General features: G+C 35.6%; 1 protein-coding gene across 2 annotated transcripts in view; it reads right to left on the bottom strand.

Annotated features, from left to right (window-relative positions):
- The window catches only part of LOC131427977 (prostaglandin E2 receptor EP4 subtype), a 39,804-nt gene extending 16,897 nt beyond the window's left edge, over nucleotides 1–22,907 (bottom strand). For both annotated transcript variants that reach the window (XM_058591592.1, XM_058591593.1), the window contains exons 1-3: nucleotides 22,293–22,907; nucleotides 2,290–2,506; nucleotides 1,891–2,074 (exon numbers count right to left, since the gene is read on the bottom strand). In XM_058591592.1, the coding sequence (XP_058447575.1) occupies nucleotides 1,891–2,074; nucleotides 2,290–2,506; nucleotides 22,293–22,543 (652 nt within the window). In that variant the 5' untranslated portion in view covers nucleotides 22,544–22,907. The remainder of the gene's footprint in view (nucleotides 1–1,890; nucleotides 2,075–2,289; nucleotides 2,507–22,292) is intronic.
- Nucleotides 22,908–24,133: the final 1,226 nt, after the last annotated feature.

Below are 24,133 nucleotides of genomic sequence, written 5' to 3'. Positions count from 1 at the left end.
TGATCATGACAATGTTAAATATAAAATCCCTGTGTACATGGTCGACAATGCCATAGAAGTACGCGTGCATGACCTTCCCCCGCAGACCAGCGATTGGTATGTTCGGGAAAGTATGTCGCAGTACGGTGAAGTTCTTTCCATCGAAAGGGAAGTATGGCCTTCCTCCCGGGTATCCGGAATGGCGTGCGAGTGGTACGTATGCAACTACGTAAAGCAATTCCATCTTACATCTTCATTTGTGATCAAGACGGGATACATCCGTGTAGAACGCTGATTACGTATGAAAATCAACTGGTTACATATCAGTTTTGTGACATGTGCTCCTGTTTCAAAAACAACTTCATCATCAAACCAACTAACAACTGCAATCAATTTACAAAGCGCAACTACAGCAACTAGCAATGAACCCAAGGCTACGATAAACAATGAAAACAAGGAAACGGAAACCATTCACAACTCCAACGATGTAGCAATGGATGATATGAGCCACGGACAAAGTGACCTCCAATCTTCGCTAGAAGGAAATGGAAGCTTCTCTCCCCCTAGAGGAAGGGTGACAACGAGATCCAACAATAAAAAAATAATATTATGTAACAAAAACATGCGTCAATCAGCCACGTAAAGCTTGTATATACGTAAATTGGCCTGAATAAAAATTGTTATAAAATAAAAAAAATTCCCCGGATAGGAGCTAGTTACAGGCTCGAGTTTCGTCTCTGCGGTTCCTTTTTCGCGATTTTCATTTCATAGCAGTTTTTATCATTTTTCAGATCTGTTTTCTTTGTTAAATATGATTAAGGGATTAGAGGCCCTTGACAGGACCTACCGAGCAAAAAAAGGCCTTTCAGTTAGTTAGGAGCACACAAATTAATCTTGCCCCCGGGCCCATCAGTATGTAAAAGCGGCGCTTGTTCCACCATTCTTCGGTGGCTGGCAGTCAAGATCAATTGTAATGTTTCTAGGAAGTTTTGTTTTTACTTTTTCTGATGTTCCACAAGACAGTAATCTTGGACCACTGATTTCTCTACTGTATTTAAACGACGTAAACTTTTTACTGAAATGTTAACGATTAGCCTTTGGTGACGATCTAAAGTTGTTCCAAATTATCAAGGTTCCTGCAGGTGCCTTTTTCCTATAGAGTCAACTTGAAATTTTCAAACATTACTGAATGTTTGGGGTTTAGTGGAGAAAAAAAGTAAATAGTTTATCTGATGATTAAAATATTAAAAAAATGAAATAAAACCAGTCATCCAAAGATGGCTTATTTGACACTGATCACTGAGCTCTGAAGACATCACAACTCTAAAATATAGGGTTAAACTACAAACATTTTTGTCGTCCAAAATTTTGATTCCGGACATTTGTGCACTGCATATTTCCACGTAAATAGAATTCAAAATTGCATTTAGAATTAAAATGAGAAAAACTTTCTAATCATCGTTAAATTTTTCATACAATAACAAAGCAAAATCCTTTTTACGGTCAGTTACAGATGACTCGAGAAATTCAAGATTGATACTGACACAATTCTGCCCAGCTAACAGTCAAATTTTCGCTGACAATTTCGGCAGTAACTGACAGTTGCCGAAATTAGGATTTTAGTAATAATGAATTCTTCCGAGATCATTTCTGTGCTGGCTGTACCATTATTTAAAATTTTAAACATTCAAGAAAACCATTCCGCCCAATTTGTTTTTACCTGTTTAATGGGTTTTTCTACTGCGACAACCATCGATACGATCTTAATTACAAACTCGTGAACAAATCCTACCGATAATGAAGCAACTGTGTGCAATTTCGTGGCCCTATACAATTTAAGCCAGTCCGTCACGAATCGAGCAGAAAATTAATCCCATCTACTAGCAAACTGTCTGGTGTTCTCTTACTTACCTACGGCGAAAAATAGATAGGCGTAGGCGACATCCGTCGGTTCCGTGGCTTCCCGGTATCTGATGCAAACTTGCTCTCGTTCGTCGTAGTAGATTCCGAAACCGAACAGCGGGAGGAATGTGAAGAAGGCCCCGATTGCCCAGAGTAGGAAAATCGATCTCTTAATCATTTTGTCAGACACATGCTGTGGACAAAAGCAGAAACGGGAAACGAATTGAAAAATGATATGAAAATCTGTCCTATGTCACCATCACGCGAAACAATCGATCAAGCTTTCCCAGCAGGATACAGTTCTCTTTGTTTATTTTTCGGAAAAATCGTTGATACGTGCTCGATTTAGAAACGAGAGCAATTCGAAGACCAATCGAAAGCTCTCGTGCCTGTTGAATGGAGACACACCTTGTGATAGAAGAACGGCTTCGTCAGGGCAATGTACCGTTCGAGTGCCATGACGAATGCGACGCAGCCGGAGCTGATACCGAACACGCGCCAAATTACACGGAAGATGCAAAAATGGTGCATATTCTCTTTGATGAGCTGTTTCGGTAGATAACTCTGTAAGTACATCTGGACAAACATGCCAGTTAATCCGATGAGGTCGTTGGTGAGTAGACATCTGCAAGAAAAGAGAGAAAAAATGTCTAAATTATTGGGATGGATTATCTCGTTTTCATCCAATTGATGGCGAAGAATGGCTCAGATAATTCATAGCGTCACCATAGCAATTTCGATTGCTTCGATACGGTACGGGTACACTGCCTCTCGTCGTGTAGTCGACCTCAATTTTATTCGTATCTGTTTCGACTGATTATATATTTTTGTACCGTTCCTCAAGTAGAGCTCTCCTCGATCAGATTTCAATAAGTCAATCTGTGTATAAAAATACTGCTAATCGTGATCAAGATGTTAGAATACAAAGCTTTTATCACTCTTTCAAAATAAAAGCGAAACAGTAAAAATGTGAGAAAAGCTTCAGTCTGGTATGAACAACGTCTCAGTCTGGTTTCTATATTGGGGTGCAAATCAAGTAATCAAGTTTTAAACACAACTCAGTCAATTTCGTTTAAATGAGAAATTTTTATTTCACTAACTGATTGAGAATATTTGTACGCGTCGATTTAAATGACTAAAACAAAGCAACCCAAGTTGCATCAATTTGAAGCTAATCACATTAAGGGCATATTCAGGAGTGCTCTAGTTCTAGATGCATAATTTATGTCAGTTTTAAAATTTAAATCTAGAAATTATAACAAAATAAACTGGCAGCCCCAGCAGCGTTTTATCTGTGTTTCGAATATAGAAAAAATAGAACGGCAATGTATACCAGTTTTAAATTTGACAGTAGAACTGGTCGAACAAATAAAACTAAAACGGTTTGCTGGGGATACGTTTGTTTCAGTTTCATTTACATTATAGACCACCCATATGAATCTTGCAGCTGCTGAATTTGCTCTAAGGGGGGCTAGGGTCTAAACGATAAAAAGAATCATCATTTTTACGATTTTTTTTTCCAGAATTATCGTTCAACAAAATAAATTCAAATGTTTTGCATGATAAAAAGCATCATTCGAACAACATTTTGTGATTTTTTCGTGGAAAAATATTGAGAAGTAAGTCGGTGAAGAGGTATTTTTGAGGGCGCTTCTTAAAAATCATGATTTGCGGTGTCCACTGTATCTCAGAGCAGATTAATCAAAAGCAGGCCCGTGCGCAGGGGGGGGGGGGGTTTGTGGGTTTTAACCCCCCCATGAAGATTTTTTTTAAATTAAGTTTCATGAACAATGGAGTACTTATTATATTAAAGTGCAAATAACTTGACAATTCATACTACGTTTTCAGAATTTTTTTACAGTTTCAATATTGTGGATGACCCCCCCCCCCCCCCTTTAATGATTTCTGCGCACGAGTCTGTCAGACTTCGTTTTACATTGTCAATATAGTGGATGAGGCGCCTTTTCGCCTTTTGGACACCCACCTCTCCCCTTGAAACCCCCTCCCCCCCATGGATGATTCCTGCGCACGGGCCTGATCAAAAGTGAACAAATTAACGCAGCATAGTTAGAGTAGACATTTTTCTAGACCCCAACGTTTCTGTTTGAATTTTTGGTGGTTGTTCAAAGTGAAAACTATGATTTTTCGCCAAAAAATCTGCCATTGTGTAGCTGTTAAACCTCTCCAAAGTAACAAACAAAGAAAAAGAAAACGTTGGGTCTGTTTTTTTCTATGTAGATAGTGTGTCTAAAATTTGAAACAAATTAGTTCAGTAGTTTTTGAATGACGATGGACACGGACTTTCAAAATCTGCTTTCGAGAAAAAAACGTTTAAAGTTTTTTGTCTATAAAATCAATTGAAAAAATTTATTACTCTAGGGAGCCTGTAGGATCTAACATGTTCAAAAAATCATATTTTTTCTTTTATAATTTATTATAATGGAGCATTTTAAGGAAGCTTTGTCAAGTTTTGAAGTCAATCGAAGTAGAAATCTTGGGCCTGTGCGCCGAGCTCTTGCTTCTTCTAAGAATGAGATATCCATTTATAAAGATTCATAACTTCTAGAGTTTCGTTCCAATAGTCTTGAAAATTTCACAGAATATTCTTAAAATGTTTTACTATAAGAAAATATAAAGAAAATAATAAATGAATTTTCAAAAGTGTTAGACCCTACCCGCCGCTAAAATTACCTATTGCGGAAGGAGTTTTCAAAGATATTAAAGTGAACCAAAATACCTCTGTTACCCAACTCAACGAAAAATGGTAAAAAATAACTTATGGGTTGAGTATATGAGATGACTGCAGGACCTGAGACAAGTGGTGGTACCGTCTCCCTATGATTTAAATTTTAAGCAAGCAAACGGTGTCTTATTTCGACTACTAAAATTCTAAGGGCATGTTCAGGAGTGTTCTAGTTCTAGATGCATAATTTATGTCAGTTTTAAAATTAAAATCTAGAAATTATAACCAAATAAACGAATTATATCAAAATATAAAAGTTTTAAATTTGACAGTAGAACTGTTCGAATCAATAAAATAATAGATAGACCGCACCCATATGATTCTTGCAGCTGCTGTATTTGCTCTAAGACGCTAAGCTGGTTTCTAGATTTTCCTAACAGAGAGCAAAAGTGATACTGTGAATACATGCGTCTTCGATTGCGTATAACTTTCGTTTTTTTCTGGGTCGACTTTCGAACTTTTTTTTTGTCGTGAATACGACTTTCTTTACTATGGGGTGCCTTTTCAAAATTGACGCTCTGAGAGAGTGATAAGTTTTTAATCGTGAATATCTCTTGTTGTATTTAACGAATCAACATAATTTCTGCTACATGCCATCGGAAATATGATCACAATTTTATGATAAAATTTTCAGTTGTGTGACATAATCTCAAATAATTCAAAATTAAACTTTTCTGAAATGTTTGGTATAAACGAGTATCAAAGAGGATAATTCATTAGGCACGTTTGCATTTCTCGTATTTTTAAAGCTCATAGCTCAGAGACTTAAACGTGTATTGCAACAGCATTGAAGTATTTCAATAGTACACTATTGAAAAACCTGTCTCATCTGACCCATGTCAACACCAGCCAATCAGAACGCGTTCTGAGGAAGAGAACAAAATATCTGCTGCTGTACAACAAATCGTTCGAGAAAAATGTTCCGAACAGTGCTTAATATCGTAGTGAGTTCCACAATTTGGTCCTTCTGAAAGGCAGGAACGAATCCCGCACAGCATCCTGATCCTTTCTTTCAATGAAATGCAAATCCAAAATGAAATAATCGACAATAAAATTCTACATGCTGCTATTTTTATAGACGTTAGGACCGCCCATTAGTGAAAAAACTACAAACGAAATCACGTAAAAAGAAACCTCTTAACAAAAATTAGATCAGTGTGGATGATAGCGCCACTGTGAGCAGATGTACTGTGTGTCGTTTGCAAAACTAGTTTCGCTTCCGACAAGAGCGATTACGTCACAGCTGCCAGTCGTTTGCGGTGGAGAGCATCACACAAAATCAGCCGTTCTAATGGCTCTAAAAGTTTTCTAAAGAACTATTATGATTTGTTGTTCGCAAATCGAAGGTAAATATCCTCAGTTTAGTGCAAATCTAGAACAGTTTGGTGAGATTTGTGCACTTTTCGCTGTGTGAAATTCACAGTAATCGAGATCAAGTGAAGCCTTCTTTATTTTTGTGAAAAATGTAAAAGAGTTGAATGTCGTAGAGAATTACGCAATTTGACCCTTCTGAATGCTAGAAATGAATCCCTACAGCATATTGATAGTTTCTTTTAATAAATTATGCAAATTCGAAATGAAATATTCGACATTAAAATTCTGTATGCTTCTATTTTTATTATAAAGAACTATACTGGTTATTTCATAATATTTGTGTTTCAGAATGTTTAATGTAACTAATCTGTACTTTAGTTTAGGTGCATCGTTTAAAATTTTAGTAGTGAAAAAGGGGAATGTTTGCATAATTCATACAATTGATCAACTAATTGATATTCGGAAGTGTTAAGGAACATGTCAGTTGTTTTCGTATTCACGACATCCAGTTATGTCTCTGAAATTACCCACCCGCCTTTTATTTTGTAGGGAATTTTATCAGAAAAAAACGTGCTAAATCCACCTAACAGTGAGATGATACCTTTTTTATCAATCCGCATGTGTTTTTTGCATGAATATTTTTCGGTGTTTCAGTTTTCATGACATTATTCTAATGTCAGTCGTTTTAAGTGGCGATTTGAGATTTCAATCACTCATTATTCTGTAATGTCGAAACTGCAAATCGGATCGAATTTGAATCTAAAAGTGTAATAATCGATTAAACATTCCATGATATGTCGAAGTAATTTCCACATTAGAGTTTAGTGTAATTTAAGGTACTTCCAGAGCCGATATTCAGAACCAGCATAACCCAAACCAATTCGTATGGCCATATCACGAATAAATTGCAATATTTTTGAGTCCAACTTTGAAGCTTTTCCGGTTTGTCATCTTCTATATCGCTTTGAATTTTAAAAATTCATCATCCTACAATTCGAGAATCGGAAGTCAGAATTGGATAAAATTGGATTTATTTTAATTTGAACTTTTGTTTCTGAAATTCGATTAGGCTTTTTTTGAGAAAACGACTGAGCTTTGAGAAACGGAATTCTAAAATCGGTATGGCCGAAGTTAGATAAATTCACCTGAGTAGCTGTATAGTTTACATTTGTTTCAAAATGTTTGAAAATCAATGTAGGCATCTTTGAGGAATCGTAGTGCGAATTAAATTTTTGGATGCCTTCCGAAACGGAAACTGAACACAACCAAAAATGAAAGTGAAAGTTTATTTGGTTATCGACTATCCAAATCTGCTAACTCGATAAACCTGATTAATTTATGTGAAATAGACATTTTTATACTAATCACCCTGTATCTCCAAAACCGGAAGTTGGATTTGACTGAAAAACAAGATGTTTTATAGAATCTTAGAACTTTTCATTTGAATCTTAGATGATTCTTTGATTTCATTTTTGAATCTTAGATCGGTTCAGCCATCTACGAGAAAAATGAGATACACAGTTTTAATTTCGTTTCACATATCATCATGTAGTTCCGAAACCAGAAGTCGGATCCAAACATAATTCAGGAACCTTGTTTGGGAGTATACGACTTTTCATATGAATCTGAGTTTGTAGAAAACGGTTGATTCGAATGGTATATGGGTGTTATGTTCTTCCAGCATTTATTGCTGTACGTAGTTTGAAACAATATAAATATGGAATTTCTTCCAACTCGAAAATGCTGCCATCATCTGGTTCACATACGGCATATTCGAACGATTATGTTGCCAAAAACGAACCGTGCTAAAATTGGTCCGAGACAAAATATCATGCTGTACACAGTCTTTTGGGTACTTAAAAACAAATGTATGTAACAGTATAAAAAATCGTGTTTTATGTTGCTCCCAAGCATTTCTTTGCCAGACAGCGCTCAAAACTTCTACTGCTGGAATAGGGGAAAAAGGCGCTTACACAAAAATGGACGGATTTTAACAATCTATGGCTTGTTGGATAGGTATTACCGTGCGTAATCTAAGTCTGAAAATATATTCTGTTTTCAAGGTCAATTTTTTACAGATACCTTAAAAAAACTGAAAATTTTGACATAAAACTTCGTATAACTTATAAAGTAAACATCCGATCTCAAAACCATTTAATAGCGTTCTGGGTAACGGGGAGACCTTTCATTTGCGACTAGTTTGATCAAAATCGGTCCAGCCATCTCTGAGATCTCGACCTCTTAGTTGACAACACACATACAGACACACACATACACACACACACCGACCGATCCGAGTGCAGATTAAAACAATACACATGTGTGAAAATCTGCAAAATTCGCTTGGTGTTTCGGAGGTTTAAAGTTTGTGTGGCATTTAGTATAGGATCAAAAGTTCGACACAAAGTCCGAACAATGGTTCATATCTTAAAAAAATTAGCATCACTTCTGCTAGTGTTTGTAATATCTTGGTTAAGGATTAATCGATGAGATGTGATATTTACACGGATAAAAACCCATTGCCGGAATCATGATTAAAAATCATGAAATCATGAATAATAATTCATAATTTCATTAGCAGATTGATATCATGAACAATAACACACTGTTTATTTCTTTTTACAGTGTCCATTTGTTTTCTTGCTGCGTTTTGGATACTATTTTCGTACAAGAAACAGTTCCTGCGTAAAAACGAATTATACTGAAATACCCTGTCTAAAAATTGGCCTTGAGTCAAATAGATATCTCTGCCAGTGCAAACCCACCATACTGAAGACGCGTGCAAAGTCTCATCTATATCTGAAAAAGTTTCACTTGATTTGGTCACCCTTTCTGCTGGTAATTTCTCGAGTTGCTGTTATGCATTAAAAAACTAATTTTCAATGGCGATGAAGAAAAACTCCAAACGATCATCCAGTGGAACGAAATGACTAGGCCTTATACAAAATTACTTCAACGCCCCCTGTTGATCGCTTTTCCGGCAGTTGGCTGAAACCTCTGCCACGGCTGATGAAAATATATTCGCCAGTATGTTTTTCAGCACTCTTTCGTAGCCTGTGCGATTGAGGTTCGCTCCAAAAATTTCCTTTCGATCGCAGCGTTAAAATGTACAGCATGTACAGAGGATTAATGGATTTCGACAAAACTTTTATTTTCAACCGTTTTCAAGTGTTTTTCACCATCACGGCAGCACACCCAAAATCAACAACATTTCCAACAAAAAGGTTTACAAGAAGAATGTCGTTTTTGTCGTACCAGCAAGCAGCCAAACCGAAATATTGGTACCGAATCCATTTTTTTCAGTCGTTATCTGATAGAATTTTCGGAACCGGATGTTGCTTCCGTATGAAATTGAATATATTAACTGATGGAATCATAAGACTTTTCACTTGATTGTAAGAAAATATGTTTAGCTATCTTCGAGAAATCAATGTGAATTCTATTTGACCACTACTGTAATTTTGTTTTTAATCGCGTCACAATAATCAAAAGCAAAAGTAAACGAAGAGACCAGCCGAGAGTTGTCTGCAAATGTAGATATTTTCCCCCAACGTGTCAAATGCTCCTTAAATTGGCAGTCAGCTTAGTTTGCACCACTATTCTGCTAATTGGTACAAACAGTTAAGCCAATGTAGTCGACCATAAATAAATTCAATAAATAATCACTTTATAATGCATTAACTATAATTATATGTTGACAGAATTTATTCGTAAATAATCTGCACAATACCAAAATAACACAATATTGACTGGGGTGAGCGTGAGGCCAGTGTACATTATTAACTGTTAGCCACTAATGATATACCGGACGCCTCCCCGAAACAGATTATCCGGTGCAGTAGATATAATATAGAACATTATTATTCATCTCAGCTGCTGAGAGCTTACTGTGACCAATCCGGTTCTCTTGTTGTTGTCTATTGGTATTGATGATCAGTATGGGCACACTCGCGCCTCCGAATGATTTTTTGTCTAAATTATTTTTTTTGTGCTATAGACAGTTCAACGCACATATCGAATTCGCGAGCTTCTCGGTGGACGTGATCGGCATCGGAATAGAACGAGATACCGTAGTTTTCGTTTTTCAAAAGGCAGAGTGGTTTCAGAAGAACAACTAACTTTCCAGCAATGTTGATGCTATTCGTACCAGAAGTCGTCATTTACATAACTGTTGGAATTTTTTAACATTTATCTTCTTATGTCGACCACTATTTCCAGTACTTCCGGAACCGGAATTCGGAAACCAATAACTAAAGAAACAAACCTACACAACCATAGGCTAAATCATCCGCTTCCTTCAAAATTAAACCTAGAAAAAGTTATCATATACTTGGAAACAGGTCTAAATAACTGCAATCTTCGCTTTTCAGAAATTAATGACGCCAAAACTTTTGTAATTAAAAAGTTTCACTCAGGGGACAGAACTTAAGAGAAAGGAATTAATAAGTGAATTGCGGGAGAAACCTGCATTCTACATAAGGATTATAAGAGAAATAAAGTGATTATTCTGGAAAAAGAAGATTATGATGCCCAGATAATTCGTAAATCGAAAATGTGTATGTGTATGTGTGAAGCCACCATCAGTTCAAGGCATTACCGGTGTATGCGAGTAGACTTACAGTAGATCCGAATTTGATTATCAAATAGCTTTCATATAATTGCTGTTAAGAAGGCCAAAATGGGGTTTGAGGACCCGGCGACTTCCAGCAAGAACATCCGGCCATATAATAAAGATTTTTGCTGTACTAGCTTAAACCCGCCTGATGGTTTGTTTGTTAAAACGGTGCGTCTTACTCATTTCAGACCTTTAGGGATAAACACAAAGCTGCAACATATCTATCGATTAAAAAAAATGAACACCCGTGAAGTGTTGACATGTTGATACCGAATGCTTTGAACATAAGACTAAAGTGTGTTATTTTATGACGAAGATCACTGTCATAACATGTCAGTTTGAGGTGTCGCCGTATTGATGTTTATTTGTATTGGTATTTGTATTTATATTTTTTTTAAACTTAAGACTACTGTCTTTCATGTTCACTTATGAGGTAAGATGAAGTGCCAAATATTTTGTAATTGAGAAAAATACTTATTCACATACATTCAACCAGAGACATCATATTAAAAAAATATCCAGCTTGCGAATTTCACGAACAAAGAGAAAGAAATGTCAAATGCCAAAACAGCAGCACTGTGCACCAATTGATTCCAGTGTGCAAAATGCTTCTAAAAGTGATAAAAATTCTACATTTGGCTCAAAACTGTTTGCTAATTGAATAGGTTATGTCAACTCATGCCCAATTGAAAAGATTATGTTAATTTATTAAAAATTCAAAGAAAAGTGTTTTAAAAAATTTCAGTAATATTCATAAATATATGAGGGCATCATTACACCACTAGGTCAGGAGCCGAAAACCTGTAGATCGCGGTTCTTTGGAGTTGAGGCTACAACTCTTTAGTTCTGTAAATCGATTAACGAGAATTTGACACTACTAGATAGATCTCTCCGTCATTGTCGTAATAATGAAGGTCATCGCGTCTTTTTTTTTTTGTAGAATTCGCCACCAATTGGAGATAACAAGTTTTCAGCTAACATGGTTTTCATTTTTTGCAATGACTGAGCGGAAATATATATTGGAGAAGCCAAGTGAAAGAAAAACTAACAGAAAAGATGAATTTTTTTGAAAAAAGATACGCTTTCATAATGTTCACTCTGACATTCCTAACAACTTTTCAACAAACAAACCCGTTTTTTCGTTTTTTGATAAGAGTATAATTATGAAAATTAAAATGTGTATTCAAGAACACTGATGGAGTGATTCCGAGTTGGAACATTTGCTGTTCGACAAACTTTGAATTCCCGCATTCTTCAAAATACTATAATTTGTGAGTTACTTGAAGCTCAAATAGTTTTGTCTGTGTTAAGCGAATGATTTATATCATGCATTTTTCAAAGCGCCTCTGGCGGAGCAGTTCTCAACTAATTGTCTGTTAAACAAAACTAAATTGTAAGTGTGAGTATCTACAACAAGTTTGCCGAAGATTGTGTGGCTCTATCTGTCGACCGAAGCGAGAAACCCGTTCACAGCCCCAATCAGTCGAAATCCCATATGCCGTTTATCGCAGTTATCCGGCAATAACGTGAATGTAAAAAACATGGAAATTTTGCGTGAATTCATTAAAAAAGAACCGCAATCATCGCTTTCATATATGGAATCGGAATTATCAATATCCGCAGAGTCGATTTGTGGTATTTTAACAGAAAATTTGGGTCCCAGAAAGGTTTGTGCTCGATTGGTTTCGCACACATTGAAACAACACGAAAAAGACCTCAGAACAGGCTTCCCAAATGTACCGCCGCGCGACATTATTATTAGGGCTGTCATGCTACTCCTTCCATGACAGCCTTGTGATAGGTTTCATCACGACAGCCCTTAGACAAATAGTTCTGTACAGCCAACGTTGCCGTCATTCACTTCGTTCGACAGTTCATTCCATCTCAAGACATTTTGTCATGGTCCACGACAGCCGAAGAAGCATGAAGTTCTCGCTCTTGCGACAGTAAACTTCGGGTATCAGTCACTGCGTTGTTTCTGTCGAGAGCAAAATATTACTCTCCCTTGACCAGGTCTGCGACAGTAGCCGGTGCGGTTCAAATTTGTTGCTCTTGGTTTGCTATGAAGATTCGAGGCAAGCATGTGGGTTTTAGTTTTGCCTTTGGTGATTGCTTTGCGCACGGGTTGATCATTGCGCATAGCAATCACCGTTGGTAGGGCATTGATAACAATATAATTGATAATTAATAATATACGAAACGGATTGAAGAACGGACTTTGGTTTTAATGAATAGTTAATTTTTATATTTTGGTCGATCTTCTATGAATCGATCGATCAATGGAATTCTATAGAAAGAAAAGTTTGTTTTCAAGAAATTATATTCATAATTAAAGAGCTTAGACAGTTCGGCGTGCTCGTTTCAGGCAGTTTACGTTCGGTTTGTGGGCTGTAACATTCATAGTGTAGACGCGTACTGATGTGCGTGAAGCATTATTTCCATCCTCTTTATCTCTTCCTTCAGAATATCAAAGGCGCGATCGTTTCTTATACAAGAGTGTATAAGTCAATTGAATCAGATTTTAGATGTAAACGGTGAATGAATGTTTGTAGCAAAAGATATATTCAAATCAAAGATTCTGTATTCGATACTAGTTAGCGTGATTCTGAATAGCATTCAATTTTGCGGTCGACTTGTAAGTCTACGGGACTATTGCATGGTCAGTGTTGCAATACTACGGACACTAAGAATCTTTCCAAGTCAGAACTGAAACATACAAAATCTGGCTCGTTAAGTTCGTTATATGTACATTGAACCACCAATCGAATAAAAACCTTGAGTGCAAAATTTGGAGTCGGAATTAGCAATGCAAAAATCATTTAGAAACTTATTTGCAGGTACCGTACAACAAAGCTTTGAGTGCAAAAACTGAATGAAAAATTGCGGTTCTTCCAAAAAACATGTTTCCAAGCGTGGAATGCAGCATGGTTACCCGTAACAGATTCGAAAGTTTATTTCGTTTTATTTAGAAAAAAGTTTTAGTTCACCAAGTTATTTAATAATGTCTTTCTTGAGTAATATGGTCGTAAGCTTTCCAGACATATTAAGTTATCTTCTATATATGAATAGTGTAGTGTTTCTATGAACCTGGAATATATTCCAAAATACATATGTGCTGATAATCTGGAATTCATTTTCTTCCTGTTATGCATTGAATTATCTTATCTCTAGAAACGGCATATTAAAAATTATATTATTTTGGTCATAGCTACCAGAAGTTTGCGACTTTTACACACGTCAAAACTGTCACTTTACATTGTAAAATTTAAAACTCGGTTAAAGCGCATCTTTCATCAAGTAGAAGCTTGTGTTCAGTATATTTTGAATTCTTTAGCTTAATGTCGTTGTTTACCACAAAACTTGATATAAAAGTAACTGAGGGCCAAATTTATAGCTGCAGTTTAAAGGACAATTTCATGTAAACTTTGAGAAGTATCTTAATCATTTCCTCTATGTGCTTTTACGCTCAATCCAATTTTGGAAATGTAGATGTTGCAATCACGAGCCGCACGCAGAAGAAGATGCGGTGCCTTGAAATTTCAAACAGCACATCCAGTTTCTATGCGCTTGCTACAATTCTCGTACACATTTTTGGTTCTCTGTTTCAGTCGGCTCTCACGCCCTCACATTTCGATGCACTATAGATTTATCGTATTGAATTTCATTGCCGGTTCTGGTAGGGAAATTTGGGGATAAGTACGATTACCTATAAAGTACACTTATATTTCCAAAAATGGTAAGTAACAAAAACTACCCAAACATGAATTCAAGCTCAATTTGGTTTTGAAGAATCTTATATCTGCCATAGGAATTATAAAAATTTCATAGTGTCTATACATAGATTTTGATTTTGTCATAAAAAAAGGTTTTGAAATTACTTGAAAATTCGACTAGTGAAAGTTGACATTCGACTAAGATAAGTTAAGCAATTCCTCCGTGTGTGTATGTGTCAAACAACGTCACTCAATTTCTCAGGCATGACTGCACCTATTTTCCCAAATCAGGCTGATATGAAAAGGCTGCATAGGTTACTATTGAATTTAATTCGGATCCGACTTCCGCAGTTACAAGTCTAAGAATGTCGAAAATTTTCTACTCTAATTGGCTAAGTAGCTTGTGTCCGCATTTAAAAAAATCAAACGTTTGGAACTTTAAATATTGTAAATGAATAGTGAAACATTCTGAGAGCCAAGTTCATTGCATATATTTAATAGTTTTCTTTCTGAAAAGAAATTATGTTAAAAAAAAAGAAAAATGATATATTGAAAAATGTAGGTGTGATTCCCCGGCGAACGACCACAATTAAGTTTGAAAGCGGGAATAAATAAATATAATAATAATAATAAAAATAATAATAATAATAATAATAATAATAATAATAATAATAATAATAATAATAATAATAATAATAATAATAATAATAATAATAATAATAATAATAATAATAATAATAATAATAATAATAATAATAATAATAATACTCAGCACGTTGAATAGTAGCCATGTGATCATTGAGTTTGCTAGGTCCAGTCAGAGCTCTGACCAGAATACTGCAATGATGCTTGGAAAAATGCAGTAGACACTTTGACATTTTCAGATTTAAATCTGGTAGAAATGCTTTTGTCTGAGCGCAAGTTTGCAAGCTGCGCCAGTAGCTGGCATGTTTGGATGCAGCCCAAGAACGAAATTTGTGCTTTATCCAACTAATTGAAAGTGGTAAAGCTGGTTCAGGACCAACGAAATCATTCGTTTCACCAGCTCTAGCCAACTCATCAAATAATAATAATAATAATAATAATAATAATAATAATAATAATAATAATAATAATAATAATAATAATAATAATAATAATAATAATAATAATAATAATATTGTGGCTGTCATTTCCGACCCTAAAAAATTCATTTGTTTAGTTATCCTAGGAGAAACAGAAAAATCAAAACGTCGTTATTCAGAATAAGGGTGCATAAGATATTTTCGGAGTATTATCAATTAATGCTAGTGTATCTGTTTCTTCAGGAATAAGAAGGAAGCACTAAGGATGAATACTTCAGTAATTCAGATATATGAGCCGTTACACAAAACTCTGTGTTTATCTTTTAATTTTCGTTAGTTATTAAAATTCATTGCCTTCGCCGACAGTATATATAAATCTAAAACAATTTCTTTATTTCACAATGGTAATGTAATGAAACCCTAAAATTTCCTGCAAAGGTAATCCCAACAACGCAATCGTATGTACTAGTACCATTTCATTGAGGCAGCCGAAATAGTGCGAGCGCATTATGAGCGCACAGCTCGTCTCCAGAAACAGCCGGTTTATTACTTCAAGAGACATTGATGAGACAGCCGGCTCGCGACAGCCCTTCGTAACAGTAATTCCCTAAAAATCAAAGGATGTCTTCGATTTTCAAAGGCTGTCGCCGTAACAGTTCATGCGAAAGAGTAAACATAAAGAAACAGGATACAAACAGCCCGTTCGGTTTGACTACTCTCCGGATAGAATACTCTCATCAAACTGGTGAGTAGAAACTGTCTCAGTGACAGCATTCATTTAGCCATGCGAGCGCTGTGGCCATTACAGTTCGGCATATGCTTGCACACATATTGTAGACTGGGCTTTCGACTTTGCGCTCCGACAGCTCATGCTATCTCGTGGCGGATGTCATTGAAAAGCAGTACTGCTGGGAAGCCTGCCTCAGAATTCAAGAAACTTCATTAAAGAGCTCAAAAAGGACAAAAACCTTTTGTATTTGATTGCGACTGCTGACGAAACATGGTGCTTTGAATGTGAGCCCGAAACCAAGCGTCAAAGTGCGAAGTGGCAGTCTTAATGTTGGTTCTTTGTTTGATTTTCCGACCGATACTACAAATGTACTGTCCCATTTAGCACGATATCTCAGCTTCTATACGTTCAAATGTCATGAAAATTTTACACTGGAGGATACACAATTGATGGATAACAATTTCAGACAGATGGCGACACTAGGAGCCGCGCTGTTTAAAAAGTTCTGGAAGTTTTGAATTGTACCTTGTATTTCTTCAATTGGAGCTCCCATCCAGAAAATTTTCAAATGGCTGGTTAAAGAATTTAAATCCATCCTGTGTAGCCATATTTACAGATTTTTTAATAATTTTGTGCTAAGAAAAAAAATAATAATTAAAATATATTGATTTGCAATAAACATGAAAAATGTTTTGGTGAATGCATTTTTTTATTATATATTAATGCATAAACACAATTAATTGAGCTTTGATGACAAAACACGAAATATCTCATGTTGAACTCAAAATCGATTCTTAATGCGACCACAGTGTGGAACACAACGGTTCATTCTTCTCGTAAAACTAAACACACTTTCGAGTTTACACTAATTCAATAAATCTTTTTTGGTTACACTTTAATTCACTAAAAAGAAAAACGGCTTGATGCTGATTTTAATTACTATAAACATTTATTACAAATGAGATTGAAAAAAAAGTGAAACATTCTCTGAAAATTTTCATTTTCATTGGTGAGCTAAAATTATACATTTTAATAAACTTGTTTTTTTATTTTCTTTATATTTGGCATCATTGCTTGCAGCCCCCAAAGTTGTCAGGTCTTGTCTTAGTAGTTACAGTAACTTTGGTTACGCATACGATTGAATGGTTGAGGACTATAAGACATAATGTTTGGGTTCTTTATCCAATTTACAAGTTAATTATGCAAGTGATACAATCAGGCACAGTAAATATTTGAAACGCACGATTATATCATGAAATTCATTGGTCTCTGAACCGTGACATTAGTTTAATTTTATTATTAATTATTATATTTCAATAAAACTGTTTCAGCTTCAAATATTACTAGAGAGTTAGTGTTAAATACTAATGAAATAACCGTTATGGCAAATCTAGTAGCACTGGTTTCATTCCGTTATATGGCAACATAACGCTGTCAAGTGTCAATGTGTTTCAACGGCTATGCATCTAATATTTTCATATTTTTAGAAGGGCATATCCAGATTAACCTTACAGTAAATGTAAAACGAAAAAAAACGAAAACGACCTAATAATTTTTACAAGTCGAATTCATTCCAAACGGGTTCTAAAAATATTTTGTGTTGTTTAACAGCTGGCATTAGGCCCTTTTAGGAAGAATTCAGGCATTTCAAGTCTAAGAGTGTAATAGTGCAGTATCTTGTTTTGATCGCTAATAGGATGAATATAGGACCGAGGATAGAATGAATAAAAACCATTGAGATGAAATTAGAAACAGAGTAGTAACATTTCCGAAGTGTTTTTTGAATATTAGTTTAATTTACAAGAAATGTGAATCAGTTCTCGATGCGGAGCAGGACGAATTAAGCAGAAATTTGAAATATAGTTGATTTTAGTGGCTAAATCATGTTTTTGAGATCCTTACACATGAGATGAAATAGGGAACAGTTACTCTACCTGACTTCGTTTTCTCATGGATGGCCTAACCTATCTGTGAACTGTTTTATTCTGCAGGTTACACAGATTATGCACAGACAATCTTTTTGGTTTCTCTCAAGCAGCGTTGGTGATTGCCGAAATTTCACAGAAGCTGCTATATTGCTATCTATATTGTATACAACATTTTCAATCCGGTAGAAGATGCTACAAGAACTCGAGTCTCTCAATGTATGAACCGCGGGAGAATTTTTCTACATTTCTTCGCTCCACTTCATACTCTGAGTATTTCACGGCCCTTAAAAATTTGCAGCCTGATAACGATCGTTGCTGTGTGGAATTTCCCAAGAGAGAATTGCAAGTTGACAATTATCGCAGAAAATCGAATCGATGATTCAACTTGATGATTCTCATACTAGGTTGCAATATTTCAAAACCCTTGTGTGGAGCATTCACAGACATTTTCATAGACACAACTTATACAAAAGGTTATATGTACATAGTTAGAATAAGCGGCAATTGTAAAATGATTCTATCGCAATTATCAACTGCCTATATAGAATCGGATCGCGAAACGAGAACAAGCGACCGTTTGTTGCTTCAGAGAGGATCCCCACAGCAGCGTGCTAACCTTTGATTCTCAGAAATATCATCGAGAGAAATTCGCTCTCGCACTGGTGTCTATTCTATATTAAATGAGCCATGCCGGGTTTTTGTTGTTGCGATGATATCCGTCTCTCTTTGATGGCACTGATTCAATCGTGTGAAGAGTTGCTGGTGAGCGTTCTTTGATACAATAAAAGCCATCCTTGCTCTCAAGAGTCGCAGAAAATTATTTTGAAAAATACCACAGTATTACATATCAGAGTATGATTGATATGAGAAAGACATCATAACACAACCAGGTGGACTAAAGCAGGTTTTTTTTCTTTCTGCGTGGTTCAGTAGTTTTTGTTTTATCATGTGAACAGGTTTCGAGAAAGTACACCGAAAGGTTTAAGCGTTTCAAGAGAATGGCGCGAGTGATTTAGAAAACTATATCTTGAAATTCGTCTTTGAAATACATTCTCAGATAATAGGGTAACGGTACGCTCATTCATCTCAGCTTCTGTAGAACGCGCTGAAATTGTTCAGCTTTACATTCAAAAGAACTTCTCAAAATCGCCATGTCAGATAGGGCACATTTCACGTTAAATATATGCGTTAATAAGCAAAATTGTCAGATCTATTCCACTGAAAACCCTTAATTAATTGAGGAACAACCTCTATACGACCAAAAAGTTAAAGTTTAGTGTGGTTTTTGTGCGAATACCAAAGTAGCAAATGTAACTTATTGAAATTTCAAGATGTTCTACAATTGTTTTAGAATTGTTATTTATGTTACATACGTTCAGATATATTTTAAAATATATTAAAATAGGTTGTGCAACTTATCACTGTTAAGACAAAAAAAAAACTGTAGAGCAACTTTAAGTACATCTGAAACAATTGTGCAAAAAAGTTCTGCAAGAATGTTCACAACGTAATGCAAAACGAGAGTATAACAATTGTGCAACTTATCAAAAATTTTCCAAATGGCTGTCATAATTGTATCGGACATAATATACGACGAAATTGCTAGAAAACACTTGTGGAAAATAGCGAAATGGTGTTCTCCGCAAGGCAAAAAATGATAAGCCGAATTGAGAACCTTGCTGTAAAGAATATTTTTATGCTGAGTCCGTATAGTTTTGGCTGCCTCATGAATTTTTAGGTCAGTGTGAGCAATTTTTTTTCAGTTTTAGAAAAAGAATGATATAAAATTGAAAAAAAATCAAGAAAGTTGGGCAAGATTTATCTGTTTGAAATGAACGCCAAACTTGCAGACATGATAATATTATCGTGGAAGTTGCAGAAATACAGCATTACACACGCAATGAAAACAAAAATCAATCAGATAATTTGTATTCGGGTTTCATTTCGCGAAAAAAATAGCAGTCTTGATATCACTTTTTATAGATATTGAACGAAAAGTTAAGTTCATCATAGTTACTTTCATACAGGGGCGGCAAGTTCGATGAAATATTGGGGGGCACAAAAAATTATTACTACAGATCATAAAACTTTTCAATATATAAAGCATTTTTATGAAGGAATCGGAAAGGTTAGAGCAAATAAAAAGCAACCAAGTAAAAATCACTAACATTTTCCCTACTATTCCAGTAATAACCAATATTCGAAAGTGATACAGTATAGCACATTTCACATTATAGTAAATTCGATTAAAAGTTTTAGTAACTTAGTTAAGAAATGTGAAGGATTTCGGAGACGAACTACGGGGATAACAGAAAAAAGTTTTATATCATAAGATATTCCTAGCAAATTTTCTAATAATTATTCCAGTTGCCAAAATATTGAGGGGGCATGGCCCCCCACCAATAAATCTTTTGGGGAGGGCAAAAAGTGCTTTGCCCCCCCATAGTTGCCGCGCCTGCTCTCATAGTTATATATTATCGCACGAGCAACTTGTTTCTGCAACTACAGCACATGGGCTTACCAAAATAATACCTATAATGCGTATCACAAAATTCGGGCCCGCTAAGATGAATGACTATACTGTATTTTTGTTTAATTCAACTGGAAGATTTAAACTGATAAAAAACAAAACGTAGGGATTTCCTTCCTAAATATTAAAATGTTAATGTTTCCTGTTATTTAGATAATATAAATCATTACGTTGCGTGAACCATTTTCTATTCAACTCACTGTTACCATCGATGCCATTCATTTCGAAATTTTTCAGGTTCAATAAAACATTAGCTTGATCAAAATCGTCGTAAAATTTTAAAAATGTTTGAATACACGTATTTTAACCACCATTCCGATGATTCTCATAATAATAGACTGTTATTTTCACAGAAATTGGTCATCAATCATCATTTACAGAAACTCAAAAGACGAGTTCTACAATATGTAGCATTGTCATTTTTCATGTGCATATTATTTTACAAGGTCTATGTTTTTGTTAGAGCAGTTGTATTGAAAATCAAATGTGAAACTTATTCATTAGAAATTAAATTTGTTATGTTTTTGTAAACGTCATTTCGTTTCGTGTTTACATTACATAGTAGTTTTCACGAGTTTCATAATTGTTTTTTCGCTGATTTTATTAGTGCCTTTGTGAAAGGATCGACGCATGAGTTTTTGTATCAGTTGCACAATTGTTGTGAATAAATATTCGTAATAACGGTAGAACTTACAGATATGTTGCACAACACAGAAAACTTGCGCTTTTTCCATAACACAACAATTACTGGAATAGTAATATAAACTAACTTGATACATTGCACAATCAGTAGAAATATTTAGGACAGCAACTCAACATGCTACTTTGGTATGGTGATTGGTATCTATTTTTTCCAAGACTGTTAATATTGATCTTTATCGACCCATGATAAATGATTTTGTGCTGCCCATAGTACGTGAAAATGGTTCGAATGTCTACCGGCTTCAACAGGACGGTGCAACATGCCATACAGCTCGACTAACAATCGATTTGTTCCCCGGACGAATCATATCAAAAAAACCATAATTTTGACTGGCCCCCGTGAGCACCCGATTAGATCCCAACAGACTTTTTTGTGGTGTGGGGCTATTCGAAATCCAAGATATACGCTAATAAGCCAAGATCCATAGCTCAACTCAAAAACAACATACGACGTGAAATCGCCGCCAGATTGACCATAGGCACATTTTGTACTCAAAGCCAAAGCGATATCATTTTCAAAAAAAAGCTGTAACATTAAATTATATTCGAAATGAAAATTCTATTTCAATGACTATTTTAAATGACCCACCCTGTATGTCCATAGTGCCATACATTTCATCAGTTATCAGTTACATTAATGTTAAGAGAAAATGATTATTTCCAGTGGATCAACTTGGTTACGCAGAATAAAAGTTCGTTTTCAACGTAGATTTTTTCCGAAGCCATAAAATTTGTTCAATTATAATTTTATTATATTTTATATTTATATATAATAAACTTTAGATCCGAAGTAGAGAGAAAACCCGACCAGTAGTTGATAATTTACTGCTTATAAAATTCATCGTTTGTCTGTATGCGTACCAATACAGCTCTCAAATTAGGATACCAACATGGTACATTAATTGGACCCATCTACTTTGAACGATATACAATAGCATTATAATGAACAACCCAGAGTCGCCCCAAGGCCAAAAACCAATCCCAACGACATGGCTTAGGAAGAGGAAAAATGTTAAAACTGTAGGCGCGTTCTATAAATTTATGCAAATACAACCATTATCTTATCACTCACTTTAGCATTAAGGAATGCTTGGTATTCCGGACGTTCTTCCTCTGCCAGAGATATATCAATGCAATCAGGCTTCCGACGCAGCCGAACAGATAGGACGAACCGATGATAAGATGGCTCGCCAATGATTTATGTACTGCTGTAGTAAAATTCCGGTAGCCGGAATCCTTCAGAAGACTGACACTGTTGTTAGAATCCTCTGGTCCTGCCAAGAACTCCAACAGTGAACTGTTCAGTGTTGTTTGGTCGGACATTTTCGGCACAAGTATGTATTCCACCCGGGTCACTGAAATCACTCCAACTTTAAAGACTCTTCCTCCTGCACGTAATTGACACTAATCTGTGATATGAAATTAAAGCTGCTGTGTCGTTTGGCGGTGACGGTTGTTTACATATCCGAAAGCGATATGTTTATTTCATATCTCATTCATCACTGTAATCACATCCCATTATGTTAGGAATCAATAGGTAATCCTTCGCGGGTTTCCGTTCCGCCGAAAATGGACTGCGACAAACAACGCCGTTGCGGTTGTCCGTTTGTGCCTCCAAACCGGAGTAAACGAATCCTTTTCCACCACGTCGCACCGGAGCCAAAACCTAACCGAACCGAACTCGCGCGCTTCTGAAACTAAACTAAGCGCGCGACAGGAAAAGTTAAAGAATTTTATCCACCCACTGGAGCTCCCCCCAAAACGAAGGAGCGTCGTCGGGTGCCGGTGTCGGGCAGTGATGTGATATCGATGACTGATGATGGCGGGTAGATGTGATGATGGAGGTTATCGTTATGATGATGATTATGGTGATGATGATGAAAATGATAGCGTGCTGAAGTAACTTTGTCGAAGAATGACAAAAGAGCCGTAACCATTAAAAAAGTCGTTGAATTGTGCTGCTGCTGATCATTTGCATTTAAATATAATTGAAAACCGATAGCATTCTAATGTAGCCAATGTGCATATCCTTTGCAGTTTGATAATGTTTGATGGTTGTTACGCAGAATACGGGATTTGTAGAAGAACGAAAAAAAATGTCCGTTCACGTAGGGCAACTGTACCAATCCCATTTATTGAACCATCGGCTCGGCCTGCAAGATGAAATCAAATAGATGAATGGTAAAGCAGATATGATTAAGGACTAAGACATAATAATACAATGGGATTGTTTTCTATTGTGCTTCTTTCTTTGCATCGACCCTGCTGAATTAGTAGCGTTGTGAAGGTTCTTTTGATGAATCTCATGTATTTAGCGAACTTTTGGATGAGTTTTCCAATTTATTTGAGTTTTAACGAATGCAGATAATAAAGCATTATAAATCTGGGTATAAAAAAGATACTCACGGAAAGACCGAAATCAGCTTTTTGTCGAAAAAATATCAACTATCAACTTTTCTGATTTTAGTTAGTTATTTTTTGAGACAACTAAAAAAATCTTTCTTTTGCTAATTTAGATTTTTATTTCTCATTCCCTTAATAATAATAAAATACTTGTTGAAATAGCTATTTTTTTAGTTGAATTCACCAATTCAACGTGCTGTCATTTCTTAGCTAAGGCACACTTTATTTCCATTCAACTAATTTTTTAGTTGAATTATAAAAATAAAACGTTGTTTTCAACCAACATAAATGGTTGAAATGGCTTCTACAATTTGCAGCTATATGGCGCACTATCACCGAAAAAACGTTAACACCGTAATTACTACTAGCCACTAGTAGGCACACCAAAAAAAATTTCAGTCGCAGTTGTCTTTTCTATATTGGCAGGTATAAATACGATGTTGTATTGGAGAAAAAGACATAAACGAAACATAAACTTCTTTTTGAATTTTTTTTTCTAAATCGACTCTT

Source organism: Malaya genurostris, chromosome 2, assembly GCF_030247185.1.
Source record: "Malaya genurostris strain Urasoe2022 chromosome 2, Malgen_1.1, whole genome shotgun sequence".
Lineage (NCBI taxonomy): Eukaryota > Metazoa > Arthropoda > Insecta > Diptera > Culicidae > Malaya > Malaya genurostris.
This window is presented reverse-complemented; position numbering and strand designations above follow the sequence as displayed.